This window comes from Pseudophryne corroboree, chromosome 7, assembly GCF_028390025.1.
Source record: "Pseudophryne corroboree isolate aPseCor3 chromosome 7, aPseCor3.hap2, whole genome shotgun sequence".
In the NCBI taxonomy this organism is placed as follows: Eukaryota; Metazoa; Chordata; class Amphibia; order Anura; family Myobatrachidae; genus Pseudophryne; species Pseudophryne corroboree.
The window spans coordinates 491,809,533-491,836,510 of record NC_086450.1 but is presented as its reverse complement, the minus strand read 5'-3'; the positions used below and the strand labels follow the sequence as shown (position 1 = coordinate 491,836,510).

At 47.2% G+C, this 26,978-nt stretch overlaps 1 protein-coding gene across 2 annotated transcripts in view; it reads left to right on the top strand.

Annotated features, from left to right (window-relative positions):
• The window catches only part of LOC134945710 (serine protease 33-like), a 167,269-nt gene that overhangs the window by 100,263 nt on the left and 40,028 nt on the right, over nucleotides 1-26,978 (top strand). The window contains exons 1-2 of one of the 2 annotated variants that reach the window (XM_063935160.1): nucleotides 9,631-9,920; nucleotides 11,512-11,541. In XM_063935160.1, the coding sequence (XP_063791230.1) occupies nucleotides 9,881-9,920; nucleotides 11,512-11,541 (70 nt within the window). In that variant the 5' untranslated portion in view covers nucleotides 9,631-9,880. Of the gene's footprint in view, nucleotides 1-9,630; nucleotides 9,921-11,511; nucleotides 11,542-26,978 lie in introns of those variants that run through there. The other variant, XM_063935161.1, reaches the window with a different exon arrangement.

The window sequence follows — 26,978 nt, the reverse complement described above, 5'->3', positions numbered from 1 at the left end:
ATGGCATATTGGCAAGTTTACGCTTCTCCTCCGACAATTTTATTTTAGGTTTTGGAGTCCTTTTTTTACTGATATTTGGTGTTTTGGATTTGACATGCTCTGTACTATGACATTGGGCATCGGCCTTGGCAGACGACGTTGCTGGCATTTCAACGTCTCGGCCATGACTAGTGGCAGCAGCTTCAGCACGAGGTGGAAGTGGATCTTGATCTTTCCCTAATTTTGGAACCTCAACATTTTTGTTCTCCATATTTTAATAGGCACAACTAAAAGGCACCTCAGGTAAACAATGGAGATGGATGGATACTAGTATACAATTATGGATGGACTGCCGAGTGCCGACACAGAGGTAGCTACAGCCATGGACTACCGTACTGTGTCTGCTGCTAATATAGACTGGATGATAATGAGATGTAGTATGTATAAAGAAGAAAGAAAAAAAAAAACCACGGGTAGGTGGTATACAATTATGGATGGACTGCCGAGTGCCGACACAGAGGTAGCTACAGCCGTGGACTACCGTACTGTGTCTGCTGCTAATATAGACTGGATGATAATGAGATGTAGTATGTATAAAGAAGAAAGAAAAAAAAAAACCACGGGTAGGTGGTATACAATTATGGATGGACTACCGAGTGCCGACACAGAGGTAGCTACAGCCGTGGACTACCGTACTGTGTCTGCTGCTAATATAGACTGGATGATAATGAGATGTAGTATGTATAAAGAAGAAAGAAAAAAAAAAACACGGGTAGGTGGTATACAATTATGGATGGACTGCCGAGTGCCGACACAGAGGTAGCTACAGCCGTGGACTACCGTACTGTGTCTGCTGCTAATATAGACTGGATGATAATGAGATGTAGTATGTATAAAGAAGAAAGAAAAAAAAACCACGGGTAGGTGGTATACAATTATGGAGGGACTGCCGAGTGCCGACACAGAGGTAGCTACAGCCGTGGACTAACGTACTGTGTCTGCTGCTAATATAGACTGGATGATTGATAATGAGATGAAATCAATATATATGTATGTATATATAATATCACTAGTACTGCAGCCGGACAGGTAGATAATATATTTATTAGTTAATGATGACTGATGACGGACCTGCTGGACACTGTCAGCTCAGCAGCACCGCAGACTGCTACAGTAAGCTACTATACTATAGTAGTATGTACAAAGAAGAAAGAAAAAAAAAACCACGGGTAGGTGGTATACAATTATGGATGGACTGCCGAGTGCCGACACAGAGGTAGCTACAGCCGTGGACTACCGTACTGTGTCTGCTGCTAATATAGACTGGATGATAATGAGATGTAGTATGTATAAAGAAGAAAGAAAAAAAAAAACCACGGGTAGGTGGTATACAATTATGGATGGACTGCCGAGTGCCGACACAGAGGTAGCTACAGCCGTGGACTAACGTACTGTGTCTGCTGCTAATATAGACTGGATGATAATGAGATGTAGTATGTATAAAGAAGAAAGAAAAAAAAAACCACGGGTAGGTGGTATACAATTATGGATGGACTGCCGAGTGCCGACACAGAGGTAGCTACAGCCGTGGACTAACGTACTGTGTCTGCTGCTAATATAGAGTCTAGACTGGATGATAAATTATTGATAATGAGATGAAATCAATATAATATCACTAGTACTGCAGCCGGACAGGTACTATATATATTTATTATGTAATGACTGATGACGGACCTGCTGGACACTGTCAGGTTAGCACAGCACCGCAGACTGCTAGTCTGCTACAGTAAGCTACTATAGTAGTATGTAATAGTATAAAGAAGAATGAAAAAAAAAAAACCACGGGTAGGTGGTATACAATATTATATATATATATATATATATATATATATATATATATATATATATATTATATACAATTATATTAAACTGGTGGTGATTGATTATTAAACTGGTGGTCAGGTCACGTTGCAACTTGCAACTAGTACTCCGAGGCCTAAGCAGACAATCACAAAATATATTATTATACTGGTGGTCAGTGTGGTCACAACAATGGCAGTGTGGCACTGACTCTGGCAGCAAAAGTGTGCACTGTACGTTATATGTACTCCTGAGTCCTGCTCTCAGACTCTAACTGCTCCCCACTGTCAGTGTCTCCCCCACAAGTCAGATAATACACTTACAGTCACACTATCTAATCTATAAATATCACTTCAGCAAGTAGTAAGTATAGTAGTATACAGTATAGTAGTACTCCTCCTAATAATGCTCCCCAAAATACTGTGTCTCTCTCTTCTCTAAACGGAGAGGCCGCCAGCCACGTCCTCTCCCTATGACTCTCAATGCACGTGTGAAAATGGCGGCGACGCGCGGCTCCTTATATAGAATCCGAGCCTCGCGATAGAATCCGAGCCTCGCGAGAATCCGACAGCGTGATGATGACGTTCTGGTGCGCTCGGGTTAACCGAGCAAGGCGGGAAGATCCGAGTCGCTCGGACCCGTGTAAAAAACCTGAAGTTCGGGCGGGTTCGGATTCAGAGGAACCGAACCCGCTCATCTCTAGTTAGGAGTGATGTAAAATTGCTAATTCTGGCGTGTTGTCAGGCACAACTTTTGTATTTAATTCTATGGGGCTGCAAACTAAAATGTGAGAAGGTGATGTAGGATATAGGCTGCAGCTGCCAGTGTTCAATTGCTGACGCGTTGTCTGTGCATCACTCCTATTCACAAGTGGCTGCAGCGCTGACTTACCTAGTGCAGGAGGGGAGGGAGTGGGGGGGTGCTGAGCACATATAAACATACCAGTGAAGATGTATGTAGTATATGCACTGGCAGTGTATCCGGGATCGGCAGCAGCGATGTATATCAGTCGCCATGCAGGACTCGGGACTCAATCAGCAAGTGTTAGCCTTCCCTCTCCTGGTTCTGCACGGCGGCTGTGGTATATAGTGCACCTGCTGATTCCAGATACACTGCCAGCGCATACACTATATGGACAAAAGTATTCGGACACCAGAACATTACACCAAGGGACTGTAAAGACAGTGTATTCAAATACACACACTTTGATATGGAGTGTGTCCCCCCTTTTGCAGCTACAACAGCTTCCACTCTCCTTGGAAGGCTTTCCACAAGATTTTGGAGTGTTTCTGTGGGAATTTGGGCCCATTCATTCTGTAGAGCATTTATGAGGTCAGGCACTGGTGTTGGACGAGAAGGCCTGGCTCGTAATCTCCATTCCAGTTTATCCCAAAGGTGTTCAATAGGGTTGAAGTCAGGTCTCTGTGCGGGCCAGTCAAGTTCTTCCACCCTGAACTCATCCAACCATGTCTTTATAATCCTTGCTTTGTGCCCTGGGGCACAGTCATGTTGGAACAGAAAAGGGCCTTCCCCAAACTGTTGCCAAAAAGTTGGAAGCATAGTGTTGTCCAAAATGTCTTGGTATACTGAAGCAGTAAGATTGCCCATCACTGGAGATACGGGGCCTAGCCCAAACCCTGAAAAAACAGCACCATAACATTATCCTTCCTCCACCAAACTTCTCAGTCGGCACAATGCAATCAGGCAGGTAACGTTCACCCAGCATCTGCCAAACCCAGACTCGCCCATCTGACTGACAAACAGAGAAATGTGATTCTTTACTCCACATGAACACGTTTCCGCTGCTCCACAGTCCAGTGTTGGTGTACTTTACACCATTCCATCCAACGCTTGGCATGGACTTGGTGATGTGAGGCTTGCATACAGCTGGAAACCCATTACATTAAGCTCCCGCAGCAGTTTTTGTGCTTACATTAATGCCAATGGAAGTTCGGAACTCTTCAGCTATGGAATCAGCAGAACGTTGGTGACTTTTACGCACTCTGCACCTTAGCAGTGGTTGACCCTGCTCTGTGATTTTACGTGGTCTTCCGCTTCGTGGCTGAGTTCCTGCTGTTCCTAAATGCTGCCACTTTCTAATAATATCACTTACAGCTGACCGTGGAATATCCAGCAGGGATGAAATGCTGCATCCTTTTGCAATGGCGGCATCCTATCACAGTACCACGCCTGTGGTCACTGAGCTCTTCAGAACAACCATTTTGTATCACAAATGTTTTGCAAATGGAGACTGCATGGTTAGGTGCTTGATGTTATACACCTGTGGCAATGGGTTATGATTGAGACACCTGAATTCAATATTTAACAGGTGTGGCCAAATACTTTTGTCCATATAGTGTATATTACATACCTCTACACATGTATGTTGTTTATACAGAGCCGGCCCTAACCAATATGATGCCCTAGGCAAGATTTTGGCTGGTGCCCCCTAGCACCACCGCTAGTTCTGCAGGAGATGATTGTATGAATCAGCTGGCAGCTCTGCTAACGTTGGGCGCCTTTTATTTAGGAAAATGCGTCCTATTTGCATTACTATGTGGCTAGGACGCACAAGCAGCTTCTGCTGATTAAAATGATATGCAGCATGGCTATATACTGTGTGCGACTGCGGCTGTATCTGCATACGAAATGCCACATTACAGTGATATCCAGAAATACACTGCAACGTAGCATTTCGTATGCAGATACAGCCGCAGTCACACACAGAATATAGGCATGCCGCATATCATTTTAATCAGCAGAAGCTGCTGGTGCCCCTAAGCATAACAAATGCCCTAGGCATTTGCCTAGTTTGCCTATGCCTAAGGCCGGCTCTGTGTTTATATGTGCTTAGTGCCCCCCACCCCGCACTAGATAGGAGCAGATGCGGCTGCAGATCCAAGTAATTGAATTGACCTCACCGTACCAAATCTATTATGATGCACAAAGCTTACATACTGTACAGTAATTAATAGGCTCACAATTGTAATATTACTCTCTTTTATTGTTACACACCATATATTGCATCCTATTGCGCTCCCGGAACAGCACCACACTGATTATTATAGTGTAAAGGGAGATTCCACACCAGTGGTGCAAGTAGAATTTTTTTTCTTAGTGGTACTGATTGTAAAAATGGTCATGGTTACGTGTGATGACGGGGCGTGGTCACACAAAACTAGGGGAGTGGCTACATGACAATAGGGGCATGGCCACATTATGCCACAGAGCGTAATGCCCATCACATTATGACACACACAGTTATGCCACTGACACCATTTTATGTTCCACACACACAAATGCCCCTTATAAATTAGACCCCAGCAGTGGGCTGGTGGAACGGTGTACCACCACCATATTACTTAATGGTACTCCGTACCACCCTACTTTCAGCACTGTTCCACACACAACATACAGTGTGCAACAAAAGATCATAAAACTTAAGGGCCCTACACACTTAAAGATTATCTGTCCAATCTGGCTGATTGGAAAGAAAATCTGGCAATGGCTGGGAGCAAATAACAATCAACAATTTGCTCCCAAAATCAAGAAAATGGACAAAAACAGTTCAGATAAATTGGTTTAATGAAACAAACCTAACCAATTTGTCTTAAAGTCCATTTTTGTCTGTTTTCCAATGTTTGAGAACAAATAGTCAATTGCCATTTGCTCCCAGACATTGCCAGATTTTTTTTCCAATCAGCCAGATTGGACAGATAATCTTTTAGTGTGTAGGGCCCTTAACACCCTAAAGTGGATCCTGACCCAGACTACACAAGCGACTGTGTGACCTCTCCGTGTCTATAAAGATTCCCCAGTCCTCCAATCTGCACCCAGCCATTCAGGGGCGGATTGGGAACAAAGAGCGGCCCTGGAAAAATTTGCACTAGTGGCCCCAAATGGGCAGCACCAGAGGTGTAAGGTTTAGCCATGGGCCATGGCAGCAGCACTCTCCCCCCAAGACTTTCCAGATAGTGGGCATGTCTAGCATCAAGGGGGAAGTTAAAGTTAAAAGGAAATATTATGAGCACATTATATCACACCTTCTGAATTTAGGAAACTATATAATTCTTTAGAAAGACATATTTTCTTCCTTATTACACCAACCTTATCCCAATCACTATTCACTCAATCTTATATGTCAGCCAAGCAGGCAGGCAGAGCATACACTAGATCATCTGCAATCACAGGCTAAGTGGCAAAGTCATTTTCATCAGGGCCGGCTCCAGGCATGTTCGACTGGAGCGGCCGCGCGGGGCGCCACTCTTTTAGGGCGCCGCACGCTGCGGCCGCCATATTCCTGCCTGGAGCCAGCCTTCAAACTGTGTGTGTGTGTGCGCGCAGCGCGCTGTGCGGCGCCGGCGTCTGACGTTAGACGCCGGCGCCGCGCAGCGCAGACGGAATCGTTCATCCGTCCAGCCGCCCGCCCGCCTGCCTGCCTGCCTGGGCCCACAGCAGTACTCCCCCTCCCGGCTCCCAGCACCGCAGTCCGCAGTGACAATGCCATGTAAGTTAAAATCTGCACTGTGGGGGCATTATATATCTGGCACTGTGGGGGCATTATGTTTATTCATGTGGGGGCATATCTGCACTGTGGGGGCATTATATATCTGGCACTGTGGGGGCATATCTGCACTGTGGGGGCATTATATATCTGGCACTGTGGGGGCATATCTGCACTGTGGGGGCATTATATATCTGGCACTGTGGGGGCATAGCTGCACTGTGGGGGCATTGTTTCTTGCACTGTGGGGGCATATCTGCACTGTGGGGGCATTATATATCTGGCACTGTGGGGGCATATCTGCACTGTGGGGGCATTATATATCTGGCACTGTGGGGGCATATCTGCACTGTGGGGGCATTATATATCTGGCACTGTGGGGGCATTATGTTTCTTGCACTGTGGGGGCATATCTGCACTGTGGGGGCATTATGTATCTGGCACTGTGGGGGCATTATATATCTGGCACTGTGGGGGCATAGCTGCACTGTGGGGGCATTATGTTTCTGGCACTGTGGGGGCATATCTGCACTGTGGGGGCATTTATGTATCTGGCACTGTGGGGGCATATCTGCACTGTGGGGGCATTATATATCTGGCACTGTGGGGGCATATCTGCACTGTGGGGGCATTATATATCTGGCACTGTGGGGGCATATCTGCACTGTGGGGGCATTATATATCTGGCACTGTGGGGGCATAGCTGCACTGTGGGGGCATTGATTCTTGCACTGTGGGGGCATATCTGCACTGTGGGGGCATTATATATCTGGCACTGTGGGGGCATATCTGCACTGTGGGGGCATTATATATCTGGCACTGTGGGGGCATAGCTGCACTGTGGGGGCATTGTTTCTTGCACTGTGGGGGCATTATATATCTGGCACTGTGGGGGCATATCTGCACTGTGGGGGCATTATATATCTGGCACTGTGGGGGCATATCTGCACTGTGGGGGCATTATATATCTGGCACTGTGGGGGCATTATGTTTCTTGCACTGTGGGGGCATATCTGCACTGTGGGGGCATTATGTATCTGGCACTGTGGGGGCATATCTGCACTGTGGGGGCATTATATATCTGGCACTGTGGGGGCATCGCTGCACTGTGGGGGCATTATGTTTCTGGCACTGTGGGGGCATATCTGCACTGTGGGGGCATTATGTATCTGGCACTGTGGGGGCATATCTGCACTGAGGGGGCATTATATATCTGGCACTGTGGGGGCATATCTGCACTGTGGGGGCATTATATATCTGGCACTGTGGGGGCATAGCTGCACTGTGGGGGCATTATGTTTCTGGCACTGTGGGGGCATATCTGCACTGTGGGGGCATTATGTATATGGCACTGTGGGGGCATATCTGGCACTGGGGGCATTAATGTATCTGACACTGTGGGGGGCAATAATGCATCTGGCACTGTGTGGGCACTTATGCATCTGGCAATATGTGGGCATTTATGTATCTGGCACTGGGGGGATTTATGTATCTGGCCCTGTGGTGGCATATCTGGCACTGTGCGGGCATTTTTATATATGGCACAGTGGGGACATATCTGGCACTGTGTGGGCATTTTTATATCTGGCACTGTGTGGGCACTTATGTATCTGGCACTGCGGGGGCATCATGTATCTGGCATTGTGGGGGGCATATCTGCACTGTGGAGGCACTTATGTATCTGGCACTTTGGGGGCATTTATGTATCTGAACTGTGGGTGCATATCTGGCACTGTGTGGCCATTTATGTAGCTGGCACTGCTGGGGGGCATGTCACGTGTAGCTGGCACTGCTGGGGGGCATGTCATGTAGTGTTCCCGCTAGGCGTCTGTGGCTAGGCAATGTGTCTCAGTGCTGTGCCTGGCGCAAAGTGTATAGGAGGTTCTACCTGGTGCAGTGTGTATTAGCTGCACTACTGTGTGGTGTAATGCAAATTGCCACTATTATGTGGCCACGTACCTTCCCCACGAAGTAACTCCCATTAATTTTTGCTGCGCGCCTTCGGCGCGCACTGTCCATGCTTTGACATATAGGTGTGGGAACAACAAGCAGTATGTACATCATTTTGCCCTCCTAACTTAAAAATGTGCCCTCCCTGTGATCAGCACCATGCCCTAAAAAGTGAACACTATCCTGTGTAGCTGGCACTGCTGGGGGGCATGTCATGTGTAGCTGGCACTGCTGCGGGGCATGTCATGTGTAGCTGGCACTGCTGCGGGGCATGTCATGTGTAGCTGGCACTGCTGGGAGGCATGTCATGTCTATCTGGCACTGCTGGGAGGCATGTCATGTCTATCTGGCACTGCACATTATGTGTATCTGGCACTATACTGGAGACATTGTGTGTAAGGAACACTACTGTGGCTATGTGTAAGGCTGCTAATTGTGTGAAAATATTTTTACAGTTTGATGATATGAAGTTACGAGTCCACGCCCACTTTTCCAGAGGCCACACCCACTTTTCCGGGAGCGCGCGCGCCTTCGGCGCGCGCATGGGGGGGGGGGGGGGGGGGCGCTTTTACATTTTCTCGCTCAGGGTGCTAGTAGGCCTGGAGCCGGCCCTGATTTTCATATATGCAAATTATTTTGCATCTTATTCAGTATGTCTATAAATAGGACCACATGTCCTCAAAGAAAACAGGCCCCACGGGTGCGTCAGCCCACCGGGAATCTTCCCTGTAGGCACTATGGCCAATCCGCCTCTGCATCCATTAGATATTTTTCAGTGATTTGCAGTAAATACAGATCTTCCAATCTTGAAAGACTCATCAGTTTACTAGAAACGATCTGCAGATCTGCTGTTTGTTACCATGCACTACCAACCCACAGCCCCAATTAATCTGTGAAATCAAACATGATGGACAGCCTGATTTAACAATCCCAATAGATTGTACTCTGAATCTGCGATCTGTGCACCTCATACATTGCACATTTATTTGCACAATCATCTGCAAAACTGAATATTGCCCCAGTCGATTGCTGATGTATGTGGGCCATTACCTGCTAATAGACTAGGGCAGAGGTTCCCAAACGCCGTCCTCAAGGCACCCCAACAGTCCAGGATTTAAGTATACCCATGGCTCAGCAGAGATGGTTAAATCAAATTGACTTAGGTGCTAATTAAGTCACCTGTGGCCAAGCACGGATACATTTAAAACCTGGACCGTTGTGGTGCCTTGAGGACCGTGTCTGGGAACCTTTGACTAGGGTGTGTCTTCCTGCTTACCCATCTGGAGCACAGGTTTATTCATTACTGACTGACGTATATGAAAAGAGACGGTACTAATTTATCTGTGAGGAGAGCTGGAAAACACGCGCTGACAGCCGTGCCTGAGGACTAGAATTGTGAAACACTGCTCTATGCGTTTGTCAGAGAAAACAATAAACATTTTTTCTAAGAACGATGATGTCTTCTAAATATAGCATGAAACGTGTCTCCGCGTTGGGAACTGGTCAGCCGACATTCTCTCGGTTCAGAACTCCATCTGCGGCTGACAGCGGGGTAGTAGTGCTGGCAGTGCTGAGAGTGAGGCACCAATGTACTCCTCAGGTGTAGCCTGGACCCTGCTTCTCCTAGGTAAGTGACCCTGAGCCGCTGGCTGCTGAATTATAGAGCGTCACTTGGTCAGTGCGAGGGAAGGGGGGGGGGGGGTAGTTATTATAAAGAAATACTATCCCTTTATGAATTACACAGGTTCTGTGGCTGGCTGACTTCAAGCCTGCATTTCACCTGGTTTTAATCAGCCACAGAGCCTGTGTAATTCATGGGGTATATTTACTAATATTCGTGTTTTAGCCGTTTTTAAGGGTGTTTGAACTCGAATGGTATCGGGTGGATTTTCCTGCAACTTTTTGAATCCTGATACGGTCAGTTACTAAGCTGCCGAGTTTTGCACAATCGTTTTTTCCGATGTCGATGTGATTCGTAATATCAGGCAGTGTTTTATGGGAGTGATGAGTAAAACACTGCCTGACAAAACACAAGGAATCCCAGCCGGATCTGTGAGATCCGTGCAGGGCTTCATTGTGTACCTTTAAAAAAAAAAAAAATTAAAGTGTTAAAAATCAAGAAAAAAATTGCGTGGGGTCCCCCCTCCTAAGCATAACCAGCCTCGGTCCTGGTTGAAAAACTATGGTGAAAAAAATGACAGGGGTTCACCCATATTTTAACAACCAGCACCGAGCTCTGCGCCTGGTTCTGGGGCCAAAAAAATGGGTGGCTGGAGGGGGGGGGGGAGCCCTTGATTTAAGGGGTCCCCACTCCTCCAGGGTACCCCGACCAGTGGTGACTAGTTGGTGATTTAATGCCAGGGCCGCAGGGACCTATATAAAAGTGTCCCCCAGCTGTGGCATTATCTCTCTGACTAGTGGAGCCCGGTGCTGGTTCAAAAAATACGGGGACCCCTACGCTTTTTGTCCCCCGTATTTTTGGCACCAGGACCAGGCGCAGAGCCCGGTGCTGGTTGATCAAATATGGGGGAACCCCTGTCATTTTTTTTGCCCATATATTTTCTACCAGGACCGGCTCAAAGAGCCCGAGGCTGGTTATGCTTAGGAGGGGGGACCCCACGCAATCCCCCCCCCCCCCCCCTTCAGTTTTTATATTAAACAGACCCTTTCCCATAGATAACCATGCACAGATCTCACTGATCCGTGCATGGTTATCCAAACTCGACTGGAAAAAGCAGGTCTATTTTTTTGCTGCTTTTTTTAATGATTCGCAAAAATATACACCCGCACTTGAGCACTCAGAAACTAACACCCAAATACGAATGAATAGTGAATGCCTGTGTTGTATGAAATAACAGCCGCGTTTGACCGATGGTCTATTCATTCGTATTTCTGAACTTAGCCTTGAAAACCATTACGAATAGTCCAAACACTGCCGAGATTTGTGCTTCGTGAATTCCCGGATTGGGACTTAGAAAAAAAACCCACAAATCGGACAAACTCGATTTTTTTGTAAATATTGGCCCGTGAGTGTCCCAGTGTAAAGGGATAATATGGTCAGTATAATAATCCATGTCCACCTCTGGTGGGATGGGGGGGGGGGGGGGGGGGTCGGGGTTATCTGCACCCTAGGAGTTCAGAGGTCAAGTATTTTAATAACTCACTACTTTCATTTTAGATAAATGATTAACAATGACTTTGTTTTTTATGATGTACAGAAGCGTTTGGGGCCAGTCAGTCTGCACAAGGTGAGATAACTGCTTATATATTGGTTATAACTGCTTTCATAAAGCATATGTGACTCCACTAATTGTACCCATCAAACAGCTCCAGTCTGAGTGACCTGGACACTACTAACCTCTGTGTTAGGAACAACTTCATCTGCAACTGCTCATATTTATGTTTTGACCTGACCACGAACATCTCAATTCTCACCTGTACCAAAATAATTTGCATTAACATATGTTTGTAACTCCTGTCTGAATTGCCATTGCTTTTTCCCTACTCTCACAAGTTCTAGAGATGTGCGGCTGGCACTTTTCGTGTTTTGTGTTTTGGTTTTGGTTCTAATTCCCCTTTCGTGTTTTGGTTTTGGATCTGGATGATTTTTGGGAAAAAAACATAAAAACAGCTAAAATCACAGAATTTTGGGGTAATTTAGCTCCTACGGTATTATTAACCTCAATAATACCCCTTTTCCATTATGTAGCACGGGTCGCAGCCGTGTCACCTGACACGGCTGCGACCCGTGCTACAGCCCCCTGCAGACAGCGCTCACCAACCTGGCAATTGCCGGGTTGGTGACGCGCTAGTGACGCTGCAGGGGCGGCGCTGGGAGATCACATGGTCTCCCAGCGCCGCCCTCCCTATACACTGCGACACGGCTTCCGTTCACCATAGACAGCTAGCAGAGTTGAACATGTGTTCAACCCGGCTAGCTACCCGGGTAGGATACCCGGATCACTTGGGGAACCCTTTTCCACTAGGACAAAACACGGATAAATGCGCGCCTCAGCGCATTTAACCGTGTTTAAAAAAGCTAGTGGAAGAGGTATAACATTCATTTCCACTAATATCCAGTCTATTCTGAACACCTCACATGTCACAATATTGTTTTTAGGCCAAAAGGTTGCACCGAGGTGGCTGTATGACTTATAGGCCCTACACACTTGGCGATTTTCTGAAAGATATGAACGATCTCGTTCATAAATGAACGAGAACTCGTTCATATCTTTCAGTGTGGAGACTTAAGCGATGAACGATGCGCGTCCCCGCGCTCGTTCATCGCTGGTCTCCCGTCGGCTGTGCATGCAGGCCAATATGGACGATCTCGTCCATATTTGCCTGCACTTCAATGCAGCCACGTGACGGGTGGAGTGAAGAAACTTCACTCCCCCCATCACTGCCCCCCCCGCCGCCGGGTCGCTCGTCGGCCGTATCGGCCGTCGGGCACCTCGACGGGACATCGCCAAGTGAGTAGGGCCCTTAAGCTAAGCGACACAACCACCTGGCCCATCTAGTAGTGTCACGCAGTGGCTGAATGTCGAGAGTGGGCCGCAATTGTTCGGTCCACTGACAGCATCTCCAGTGTGCTCCAGTCACATTAAAAAAATGTTTGCAATAGGCAGTACCCCCGGACTAATACAGCAGTGTCACACAGGACCTCATGCAAAGATGTTGAAGAGGTGCAATGAGGTAGCTGTATGACTAAGCCAAGCGACACAAACAATTCCAACTGCAATTATACGTCCAAATCACTGGAATTATACGTCCAAATCACTGGAATTAAATGGCAAAATCACTGGCATTATACGTCCAAATCACTGGAACTATACGTCCAAATCACTGGAACTATACGTCCAAATCACTGGAATTATACGTCCAAATCACTGGAACTATACGTCCAAATCACTGGAACTATACGTCCAAATCACTGGAACTATACGTCCAAATCACTGGAATTATACGTCCAAATCACTGGAATTATACGTCCAAATCACTGGAATTATACGTCCAAATCACTGGAATTATACGTCCAAATCACTGGAATTATACGTCCAAATCACTGGAATTAAATGGCAAAATCACTAGAATTATACGTCCTAATCACTGGAATTAAAAGGCAAAATCACTGGAATTATACGTCCAAATCACTGGAATTTAATAGCAATACCACTGGACAAATACGGTAGTGTAGGACAGGATGGAACTTAAAAAAAAATAGTCCCCAAACAGCACATGATGATAAGAATAAAAAGAGGTGCAAGGTGGAACTGTCCTTGGATACTGTCACTCATATAATCCTCCACCATTCTTTCAATGATGACAGAATCGTATGCAGTGACACAGTGGCGCACCCAGGGGGGGGGGGGGGGGGGGTTCCGAGCACCCAGAACCCCCCCCCCTTTTTTTTTTTTAGCTGCATGAGTATTATTAATGGCTGTCTAGCGTCCTCTGCAGCCTGCTGTCTTCCTGGTGGCACTTGTAAGAGCAATAAAAGTTTATTTTAATTATAGTACATTTATATATATTTCCCTCATGTGCTTATCCTTTCTTACTTTAATAATCTTCAGCTGTACCACATCCATCAGTCTTCTGCCACCTGATACTTATTCCAGTGTCATCTGCTGATGTAACTATGTTTATTTACCCTGTACTTGTCCTATACTGTCATCAACTGTAAGTTGCTGTTTTCCTGTTTGATTATTCATGTACTCTGTAATTGGGCGCTGCGGAACCCTTGTGGCGCCATATAAATAAAGGATAATAATAATAATAATATATCCATGTGCATACATATATACACATGTATATACATACATACATATAAACACACACACACACACACACGAGATATATATATATATATACACACACGTGTGTGTGTGTGTGTGTGTGTGTGTGTGTGTGTGTGTGTGTATATATATATATATATATATATATATGTGTGTGTGTGTGTGTATGTATATATATATATATATATATACTGTATGTGTGTACACACATATATATATATATATAATATATGTATGCATGTTTAATATGCTGTGTATATGTATGTGTCTGTATGTGTGTGTGTGTGTGTGTGTATACAGTGGCGGTTCTTGCCACGGGCAAGCAGGACTTTTGCCCGGGGCGCCGCCTTCCGAAGGGCGCTGGCGCCATCCGGAGGGCGCCGCACCGTGGCAAGATCCGCCACTGCTGCCCGCTGTGTCCCCCGTCCGCCTCCGCTGCCCGCTGCCGTCCCCGTCCTCGGCGCCTCCTGTGAAGGGAACTAGACGCTATGCGTCTAGTTTCCCTTCGTGGAGAGTAACTGCTGAGCGGTGCGCGATGACGTCATCGCGCACCGCACAGCAAAGGTCCTCTCCACGAAGGGAACTAGACGCATAGCGTCTAGTTTCTCTTCGTGGAGAGGACCTTTTGCTGTGCGGTGCGCGATGACGTCATCGCGCACCGCTCAGCATTCAAGCGGCGCTTTCAATGTACAGGGGGCGTGACTCACCACGCCCCCTGTATTAGGCCACGCCCCTTTCCTGCCCGGGGCGCTCTGCGCCCTTGAACCGGCCCTGTGTGTGTGTATATATATATATATATATATATATATATATGTGTGTGTAGATATGTGTGTATGTATATATGTGTATATATATATATATATATATATATATATATATATATATATATATATACACATACACACACACTAGTTTTACGGTCCCAGCATATGCTGGGTCACCTCAGTCCCCACCCCCGTGATTGGCTCCGCCCAGTTCTGGAAACCCCCCCCCATGCAAATCCTGCGTTGCCACTGCGACAGTAACAACAACCACAAGTCTCTTACAGTGGTGTTGTGCTGCATCAGACCAGTGGTAGTGTCCTGTCCATCAGTCATTCATGTGCCGCATATTGTCTTATATAACTCCCAAACAATAATGGAGAACATACATTTGGAGGATAAAATAAGGAAATATCAAGAACCACTCCCTCCTAGTGCTGAAGCTGCTGCCACTAGTCATGATATAGACAATTAAATGCCATAGTCGTCTGCCAAGGCCAATTCCCATTGTGATAGTAGAGGGCATGTAAAATCCAAAAAGCCAAACTTCAGTAAAAAAAGAGTCAAAAAAAGAAATTTAAATGATCTGAGGAGAAGCGTAAACTTGCCAATATGCCATTTACGACACGGAGTGGCAAGGAATGGCTGAGGCCCTGGCCTATGTTCATGGCTAGTGGTTCAGCTTCACATGAGGATGGAAGCCCTAATCCTACCACTAGAAAAATTAAGAGTTAAGCTGGAAAGAGCACAGGAAAGAACTGTGAGTTCTGAGATGGTATCACAAATCCCCAAAAGAGAGTCCAAGTGTGTCGGCAGTTGCGATGCCTGACCTTCCCAACACTGGACGGGAAGAGCTTGCGCCTTCTACCATTTGCACGCCCCCTGCAAGTGCTGGAAGGAGCACCCACAGTCCAGTTCCTGATATTGAAATTTAAGATGTCAGTGTTGAATTACACCAGGATGAGGATATGGGTGTTGCTGGAGCTGAGGAGGAAGTTGACGAGGATTCTGATAGTGATGTGGTTTGTTTAAGTCAGGCATCGGGGGAGACACCTGTTGTCCGTGGGATGCAGAAGCCCATTGTGATGCCTGGGCAAACTACCAAAAAAGCCACCTCTTTGGTGTGGAATTATTTCTCCACAAATGCGTACAACAGGTGTCAAGCCATCTGTTGCCTCTGTCAATCCGTAATATGTAGGGGTAAGGATGTTAACCACCTAGGAACACCTGCGCATTCATCAGAAGTCAGTGTCAAGTTGTGAAACTTTGGGTAAGAGTGTAAGCAGTCCACTGACACCTTAATCCCTTTTTCCTCTTGTACCCAAGCTCCTGCAAGCCACACCAACTCTCTCAACGTCAACTTCCTCCTCAGCCAGGAACATCAGTAGTACTGCAGGCCATGTCACTGTCAAGACTGAGGAGTCCTCTCCTAACCGGGATTCCTCTGGAGGATCCTTAAGTGGTATGCGTGCTGTTGCTGCCGGGAGTCGATCGTCATCCCAAAGGGGAAGTCGGAAGACCACTTGTGCTACTTCCCTGTAAGCAACTGACTGTCCAGCAGTCATCATTTTGCAAAGTGGATAACTGAGGACTTGACAGCTATGTTGGTGTTAGACGTGCATCCGGTATCCGCCATTAGTTCAGTGGGACTTAGAGAATTGTTTGAGGTATACTGTGTCCCCGGTATCAAATCCCATCTAGGTTCCACTTCTCTAGGTAGGCGATAACGAGAATGTACACAGACGTCAGAAAAAGAGTCACCAGTGTCCTACAAAATGCATTGTATCCAGTGTCCACTTAACCACGGACATGTGGAACAGTGCAGACTATGGACTATATGACTGTAACAGCCCACTGGGTAGATGTATTGCCTCCCGCAGCAACAACAGCAGCTTCACCAGTTGCAGCATCTCGCAAATGCCAACTCGTTCCTAGGCAGGCTACGCTATGTATTACCGCTTTCCATAAGAGGCACACAGCTGACAACCTCTTACAGAAACTGAGGAACATCATTGCAGAATGGCTTACCCCAATTGGACTCTCCGGGAGATTTGTGATATTGGACAATACCACCAATATTGTGCGTGCATTACATCTGGGCAAATTCCAGCACATCCCATGTTTTGCACATACAATAAATTTGGTGGTGCAGATTTTTTTGAAAAATGACAGGGGCATACAGGAGATGCTGTCGGTGGCCCGAAAAATTGCGGCCCACTTTCGACATTCAGCCACCGCCTGCCGAAGACTGGAGTGCCAGCAAACACTCCTGAACCTGCCATGCCATCAACTAAAGCAAGAGGTGGTAACGAGGTGGAATTCAACACTCTATATGCTTCAGAGGATGGAGGAGCAGCAAAAAACCTTTAAAGCCTATACATCCACCTACGATATAGGCAAAGGAGGGGAATGCACCTGACTCAAGCGCAGTGGAGAATGATTTCTGTCTTGTGCAAGGTTCTCCAACCCTTCGAACTTGCCACACGTGAAGTCAGTTCAGACACTGCCAGCTTGAGTCACGTCATTCCCCTCATCAGGCTTTTGCAGAAGCAGCTAGAGAAATTGAAGGAGGAGCTAAGACAGAGCGATTCCGCAAAGTATGTGGGATTTGTGGAAGGAGCTCTTCATTCGCTTTGCCAGGATTCAAAGGTGGTCAATCTGTTGAAATTAGAGCACTACATTTTGGCTACTGTGCTCGATCCTAGGTTTAAAGCCTACGTTGTATCTCTCTTTCCGGCAGACACAAGTGTGCCGAGGTGACAAGACCTGCTGGTGAGTAAATTGTTAACTAAAGCGGAATGTGACCCGTCAACAGCTCGTCCTTCAATTTCAACCGCCACTGGAGCTGCCAGGAAAAGGATAAGATTTCCTAGCCCACCCGCTGGCGGTGATGCAGGTCAGTCAGGAGCGAAAGCTGACATCTGGTCCGGACTGACGGACCTGCCAACGATTACTGACATGTCTGCTGTCACTGTATATGATTCTGTCACCATTGAAAGAATGGTGGAGGATTATATGAGTGACAGCATCCAAGTAGGCATGTCAGACTGTCCGTACTTATACTGGCAGGAAAAAGAGGCAATTTGGAGGCCCTTGCACAAACTTGCTTTATTTTACCTAAGTTGCCCCCCCTCCAGTGTGTACTCCGAAAGAGTGTTTAGTGCAGCCGGTAACAGTGTTGGGAAGGTCAGGCATCACAACCGACACAACTGGACTCTCCTTGGGGATTTGTGATTTAGAAAAACGCACAGTTCTTTGCTGTGCTTTTGCCAGCTTAAGTCTTTTCATTTTTCTAGCAGGAGGATGAGTGCTCCCATCCTCATGTGAAGCTGAACCACTAGCCATTAACATAGGCCAGGGCCTCAGCCGTTCCTTTCCACTCCGTGTGGTAAATGGCATATTGGCAAGTTTACGCTTCTCATCAGATGCTTTTAATTTTGATTTTTGGGTCATTTTACTGAATTTTGTTTTTTTGAATTTTACATGCTCTAAACTATGACTTTGGGCATTGGCCTTGGCAGACGACGTTGATGGCATTTCATCGTCTCGGCCATGACTAGTGGCAGCAGCTTCAGCACGAGGTGGAAGTGGATCTTGATCTTTCCCTATTCTACCCTCAACATTTTTGTTCTCCATTTTTTAATGTGTGGAATTATATGCCAGTAATATATATCAATAGCAATGGCCTACTGTAGCGTACTGCTATATATATACTGGTGGTCAGCAAAATTCTGCACTGTCCTCCTACTATATACTGCGCACAACTAAAATGCAGCACAGGTATGGATGGATAGTATACTTGACGACACAGAGGTAGAGCAGTGGACTACTGTACCGTACTGCTATATATATACTGGTGGTCAGCAAAATTCTGCACTGTCCTCCTACTATATACTGCGCACAACTACAATGCAGCACAGATATGGAGCGTTTTTCAGGCAGAGAACGTAGATATTTGCAAGCACACTGAGCACAGATATTTGCAGCACACTGAACACAGAAACAGAGAACGCAGCCACGTCCTATCGCTATCATCTCCAAAGCACGAGTGAAAATGGTGGCGACGCGCGGCTCCTTATATAGAATACGAATCTCGCGAGAATCCGACAGCGGGATGATGACGTTCGAGGGCGCTCGGGTTAATCGAGCAAGGCGGGAAGATCCGAGTCTGCCCCGGATCCGTGTAAAATGGGTTAAGTTCGGGGGGGGGGGGGGGGGTTGGATCCCGAGGAACCGAACCCGCTCATCACTAATTATAATGCACTTTTTTGCAGTTTAAATAATAATAGCTTGTAGTGGGGCAAATATTTAGTATCCCCTGAATGTTCCATGGAGGGAGCACAGCAGCACAGCGGGAGAGGGAAGTAGACCACACATGCACAGGGGTCCTGATCGAGGAGGGAAGAGAAAGCTTATGTGGTAATCTCACTCCTTTCACACTGCAAGGACGGGCTCCTTTCTGAGACCCTATCTCTACAGCCAGGGCTGCCATCAGAAAGTGTGGTGGGGCCCGGGACTGAGAAAATAGACAGGGCCCCTCCCTCCCAAAAAAAAGATTCTGCCGCACTGCTCCACCCCTATGTGATGTCATACATTGTGACATTACACATAGGTGAAGTGTTGAGGATCTACAGGAACTGTTTCCAGAGAGCTGATGCGCAGATAAGGCTTGTTTTATGGAGTCCACTCTGCACACAAGCCTGTTGTTGATTCACAGACTTTTGCAACTCTACAGGTATTGGCCAGGGGTGGCCCCCCTCTCTGTATGGGTCCGGAACCTCAGTCCCCACAGTCCCCCCCTGATGGCTGCCCTGTCTACAGCTGTATATTATTGATACATTTGAGTGGTATTTAATTTCTTATTGCTGCATACACTGAGTGGAGACTCCTATGTGACCAGGCTGACATGGAACATGGAGCCCCGTATAGTATACAGTGCCAGATTAAGGTCCACATGGGCCATGAGCTGAAATTTACAAAGGGCCTAATTGTGTGCGGCAACAGTGGATGTGGCCAGTAATATGGTGGGCATGTGTCCTTCCTTCCATCGCCTCAACTGCCCTCTCCTCTTTACCTATATCAATGGTGTAATGTGACAGTCAGCAAACAAAAAGAAACCTCTGTGTATAGCAGTGCCTCTTATACCCATAATAATGCCCATGGTGGCAGTGCCTCTTATACCGATAATGATGCCCATGGTAACAGTGTCACTTATACCCATAGTAATGCCCATGGTAACAGTGCCACTTATACCCATAGTAATGCCCATGGTAACAGTGCCACTTATACCCATAGTAATGCCTATGGTAACAGTGCCACTTATACCCATAGTAATGCCCATGGTAACAGTGCCACTTATACTCGTAGTAATGGCCATGGTAACAGTGCCACTTATACCCATAGTAATGCCCATGGTAGCAGTGCCACTTATACCCATAGTAATGCCCATGTTAACAGTGCCACTTATACCCATAATAATGCCCATGGTAGCAGTGCCTCTTATACCCATAATAATGCCCATGGTAGCAGTGCCTCTTATACACATAATAATACCCATGGTAGCAGTGCCCCATACACATAACACCCATGGTAGCAGTGCCTCTTATACCCATAATAACGCCCACGGTAGCAGTGTCCCATACACATAATAACACCCATGGTAGCAGTGCCTCTTATACCCATAATAATGCCCACGGTAGCAGAGCCCCTTATACCCATAATAATACCCATGGTAGCAGTGCCCCTTATACCCATAATAATGCCCACGGTAGCAATGCCTTATACCCATAATAATGCCCATGGTAGCAGTGCCCCTTATACCCATAATAATGCCCATGGTAGCAATGCCCCTTATACCCATAATAATGCCCACGGTAGCAGTGCCACTTATACCCATAATAATGCCCATGGTAGCAGTGCCCCTTATACCCACAATAACGCCCATGATAGCAGTGCCACTTATACCCATAATAACGCCCACGGTAGCAGTGCCACTTATACACATAATAATGCCCATGGTAGCAGTGCCTCTTATACCCATAATAAATGCCCCAACCCCCCCCCCCCCTCCTCCCACTTGCCTCGTGTCACTGGTGTTTTCTATAGGCGTTCGCGCTGGTCCTGTCACCTCTCAGTGCGCCACCAGCCCCACTCCTTGTAGTCCTATTCACACCACAGCCCAGCACCATTGGAAGGGTACCGACCCATCTATTAATGCAGGAGCCATGACTCACAGGGGAGACAGCGCTACCTGTACAGGCAGTCCCTAAACCATGCAAGGTGGGCTGACGGAGGAGGAACGCGTACCGCCTCCACATACACACACAGTACACACACCACTGCTGCATATACATACACACACAGTACACACCACTGCTGCATATACACACAGTACACACACCACTGCTGCATATACACAAAATACACACACCACTGCTGCATATACATACACACACAGTACACACCACTGCTGCATATACACACAGTACACACACCACTGCTGCATATACACAAAATACACACACCACTGCTGCATATACATACACACACACAGTACACACCACTGCTGCATATACACACAGTACACACACCACTGCTGCATATACACAAAATACACACACCACTGCTGCATATACACACAGTACACACCACTGCTGCATACACATACACAGTACACACACCACTGCTGCATATACACACAATACACACACCACTGCTGCATATACACACAGTACACACACACCACTGCTGCATATACATACACAGTACACACACCACTGCTGCATATACACACAATACACACACCACTGCTGCATATACACACAGTACACACACCACTGCTGCATATACACACAGTACACACACCACTGCTGCATATACACACAGTATACATACACACACAGTACACACAACTGCTGCATATACACACACAGTACACACACCACTGCTGCATATACACACAATACACACACCACTGCTGCATATACACACAGTACACACAACTGCTGCATATACATACACAGTACACACACACCACTGCTGCATATACACACAATACACACACCACTGCTGCATATACACACAGTACACACCACTGCTGCATATACATACACAGTACACACACCACTGCTGCATATACACACAGTACACACACACCACTGCTGCATATACACACAGTACACACACACCACTGCTGCATATACACACGGTACACACACCACTGCTGCATATACACACGGTACACACACCACTGCTGCATATACACACGGTACACACACCACTGCTGCATATACACACGGTACACACACCACTGCTGCATATACACACGGTACACACACCACTGCTGCATATACACACGGTACACACACCACTGCTGCATATACACACTGTACACACACCACTGCTGCATATACACACTGTACACACACCACTGCTGCATATACACACTGTACACACACCACTGCTGCATATACACACTGTACACACACCACTGCTGCATATACACACGGTACACACACCACTGCTGCATATACACACGGTACACACACCACTGCTGCATATACACACGGTACACACACCACTGCTGCATATACACACGGTACACACACCACTGCTGCATATACACACGGTACACACACCACTGCTGCATATACACACTGTACACACACCACTGCTGCATATACACACAGTACACACACCACTGCTGCATATACACACTGTACACACACCACTGCTGCATATACACACGGTACACACACCACTGCTGCATATACACACGGTACACACACCACTGCTGCATATACACACGGTACACACACCACTGCTGCATATACACACGGTACACACACCACTGCTGCATATACACACTGTACACACACCACTGCTGCATATACACACAGTACACACACCACTGCTGCATATACACACTGTACACACACCACTGCTGCATATACACACTGTACACACACCACTGCTGCATATACACACAGTACACACACCACTGCTGCATATACACACTGTACACACACCACTGCTGCATATACACACTGTACACACACCACTGCTGCATATACACACTGTACACACACCACTGCTGCATATACACACTGTACACACACCACTGCTGCATATACACACTGTACACACACCACTGCTGCATATACACACGGTACACACACCACTGCTGCATATACACACGGTACACACACCACTGCTGCATATACACACGGTACACACACCACTGCTGCATATACACACTGTACACACACCACTGCTGCATATACACACTGTACACACACCACTGCTGCATATACACACTGTACACACACCACTGCTGCATATACACACTGTACACACACCACTGCTGCATATACACACTGTACACACACCACTGCTGCATATACACACGGTACACACACCACTGCTGCATATACACACGGTACACACACCACTGCTGCATATACACACGGTACACACACCACTGCTGCATATACACACAGAACATACCACCATTTACCATACCTCCCAACTGTCCCGATTTCGGCGGGACAGTCCCGTTTTTCACGGTCTGTCCCGCTGTCCCACCCGCGGGTCGCAGTGTCCCGCGGGTGGGGGTGCAGTTGGGAGATCCCCCCCTGTCACTCGCTGCTCTGAGCAGAGCAGCGGTGAATAGACGCTGTGCGCATGCGCACAGCGTCTATTCACGGCAGAGAGGGAGAGGGGGCATGACCAGCAGCTCTCACAGCGCTGTTCATGCCCCCATAATGACGAAAACGGGGGCGTGGCTTGCGATCGCGGCACTTGCCGCGAGGCCACGCCCCTTTCCGTTAGGCCACATCCCCTAAAATCGGACGCGCGCCTTCGGCGCGCAGAACTGTCCCTCCTTGGTTGACAACAAAGTTGGGAGGTATGCATTTACACACATAGTACACACTACATACACATACAATACACACACCACCGCTGCGCGCGCGCACACACACACACACACACACACACACACACACACACACACACACCACCACATATACACATAGTACACACTACATACACATGCAATACACAACACACTACACACACCACTGCTGAATACACACACACACCACCACATATACACATAGTACACACTACATACACATACAATACACACTACACACACCACTGCTGCATATACATACAGTACACACACCACTGCTGCATATACACACAGTACACACACCACTGCTGCATATACACACAGTACACACACCACTGCTGCATATACACACAGTACACACCACCATTTACACACACACACACACACACACACACACACACACACACACACACACACACACACACACACACCAGATATACACATAGTACACACTACATACACATACAATACACACTACACACACCACTGCTGCATATACACACAGTACACACACCACTGCTGCATATACACACAGTACACACACACACACACACACACACACACACACACACACACCACTGCTGCATATACACACAGTACACACCACCATTTACTAGTGATGTGCACCGGAAATTTTTCGGGTTTTGGGTTTTGGTTTTGGGTTCGGTTCCGCGGCCGTGTTTTGGGTTCGAACGCGTTTTGGCAAAACCTCACCGAATTTTTTTTGTCGGATTCGGGTGTTTTTTTCAAAAAACCCTAAAAAACAGCTTAAATCATTGAATTTGGGGGTCATTTTGATCCCATAGTATTATTAACCTCAATAACCATAATTTCCACTCATTTCCAGTCTATTCTGAACACCTCACACCTCACAATATTATTTTTAGTCCTAAAATTTGCACCGAGGTCGCTGGATGGCTAACCTAAGCGACCCTAGTGGCCGACACAAACACCTGGCCCATCTAGGAGTGGCACTGCAGTGTCACGCAGGATGGCCCTTCCAAAAAATACTCCCCAAACAGCACATGACGCAAATAAAAAAAGAGGCGCAATGAGGTAGCTGTGTGACTAAGATAAGCGACCCAAGTGGCCGACACAAACACCTGGCCCATCTAGGAGTGGCACTGCAGTGTCAGGCAGGATGGCACTTCAAAAAACTACTCCCCAAACAGCACATGACGCAAAGAAAAAAGAGGTGCAAGATGGAATTGTCCTTGGGCCCTCCCACCCACCCTTATGTTGTATATAAACAGGACATGCACACTTTAACCAACCCATCATTTCAGCGACAGGGTCTGCTACACGACTGTGACTGAAATGACTGGTTGGTTTGGGCCCCCACCAAAAAAGAAGCAATCAATCTCTCCTTGCACAAACTGGCTCTACAGAGGCAAGATGTCCACCTCATCATCATCCTCCGATTCATCACCCCTTTCACTGTGTACATCCCCCTCCTCACAGATTATTAATTCGTCCCCACTGGAATCCACCATCTCAGATCCCCGTGTACTTTCTGGAGGCAATTGCTGCTGGTGAATGTCTCCACGGAGGAATTGATTATAATTCATTTTAATGAACATCATCTTCTCCACATTTTCTGGATGTTACCTCGTACGCCGATTGCTGACAAGGTGAGCGGCGGCACTAAACACTCTTTCGGAGTACACACTGGAGGGAGGGCAACTTAGGTAGAATAAAGCCAGTTTGTGCAAGGGCCTCCAAATTGCCTCTTTTTCCTGCCAGTATACGTACGGACTGTCTGACGTGCCTACTTGGATGCGGTCACTCATATAATCCTCCATCATTTTTTCAATGGTGAGAGAATCATATGCAGTGACAGTAGACGACATGTCAGTAATCGTTGGCAGGTCCTTCAGTCCGGACCAGATGTCAGCATCAGCAGTCACTCCAGACTGCCCTGCATCACCGCCAGCGGGTGGGCTCGGAATTCGTAGCCTTTTCCTCGCACCCCCAGTTGCGGGAGAATGTGAAGGAGGAGATGTTGACAGGTCGCGTTCCGCTTGACTTGACAATTTTCTCACCAGCAGTTCTTTGAACCCCTACAGACTTGTGTCTGCCGGAAAGAGAGATCCAACGTAGGTTTTAAATCTAGGATCGAGCACGGTGGCCAAAATGTAGTGCTCTGATTTCAACAGATTGACCACACGTGAATCCTGGTTAAGCGAATGAAGGGCTCCATCCACAAGTCCCACATGCCTAGTGGAATCGTTCTGTTTTAGCGCCTCCTTCAATGCCTCCAGCTTCTTCTGCAAAAGCCTGATGAGGGGAATGACCTGACTCAGGCTGGCAGTGTCTGATCTGACTTCAAGTGTGGCAAGTTCAAAGGGCAGCAGAACCTTGCACAACGTTGAAATCATTCTCCACTGTGCTTGAGACAGGTGCATTCCACCTCCTTTGCCTATATCGTGGGCAGATGCATAGGCTTGAATGGCCTTTTGCTGCTCCTCCATCCTCTGAAGCATATAGAGGGTTGAATTCCACCTCGTTACCACCTCTTGCTTCAGATGATGGCAGGGCAGGTTCAGGTATTTTTGGTGGTGCTCCAGTCTTCTGTATGCGGTGCCTGTACGCCGAAAGTGGCCTGCAATTCTTCTGCCCACCGACAGCATCTCTTGCACGCCCCTGTCGTTTTTTTCAATAATTCTGCACCACCAAATTCAAGGTATGTGCAAAACATGGGACGTGCTGGAATTTGCCCAGATGTAATGCACGCACAATATTGCTGGCGTTGTCCGATGTCACAAATCCCCAGGAGAGTCCAATTGGGGTAAGCCTTTCTGCGATGATCTTCCTCAGTTGCCGTAAGAGGTTTTCAGCTGTGTGCGTATTCTGGAAAGCGGTGATACAAAGCGTAGCCTGCCTAGGAACGAGTTGGCGTTTGCGAGATGCTGCTACTGGTGCCACCGCTGCTGTTCTTGCAGCGGGAGGCAATACATCTACCCAGTGGGCTGTCACAGTCATGTAGTCCTGAGTCTGCCCTGCTCCACTTGTCCACATGTCCGTGGTTAAGTGGACATTGGGTACAACTGCATTTTTTAGGACACTGGTGAGTCTTTTTCTGACGTCCGTGTACATTCTCGGTATCGCCTGCCTAGAGAAGTGGAACCTAGATGGTATTTGGTAACGGGGGCCCACTACCTCAAGAAATTGTCTAGTCCCCTGTGAACTAATGGCGGATACCGGACGCACATCTA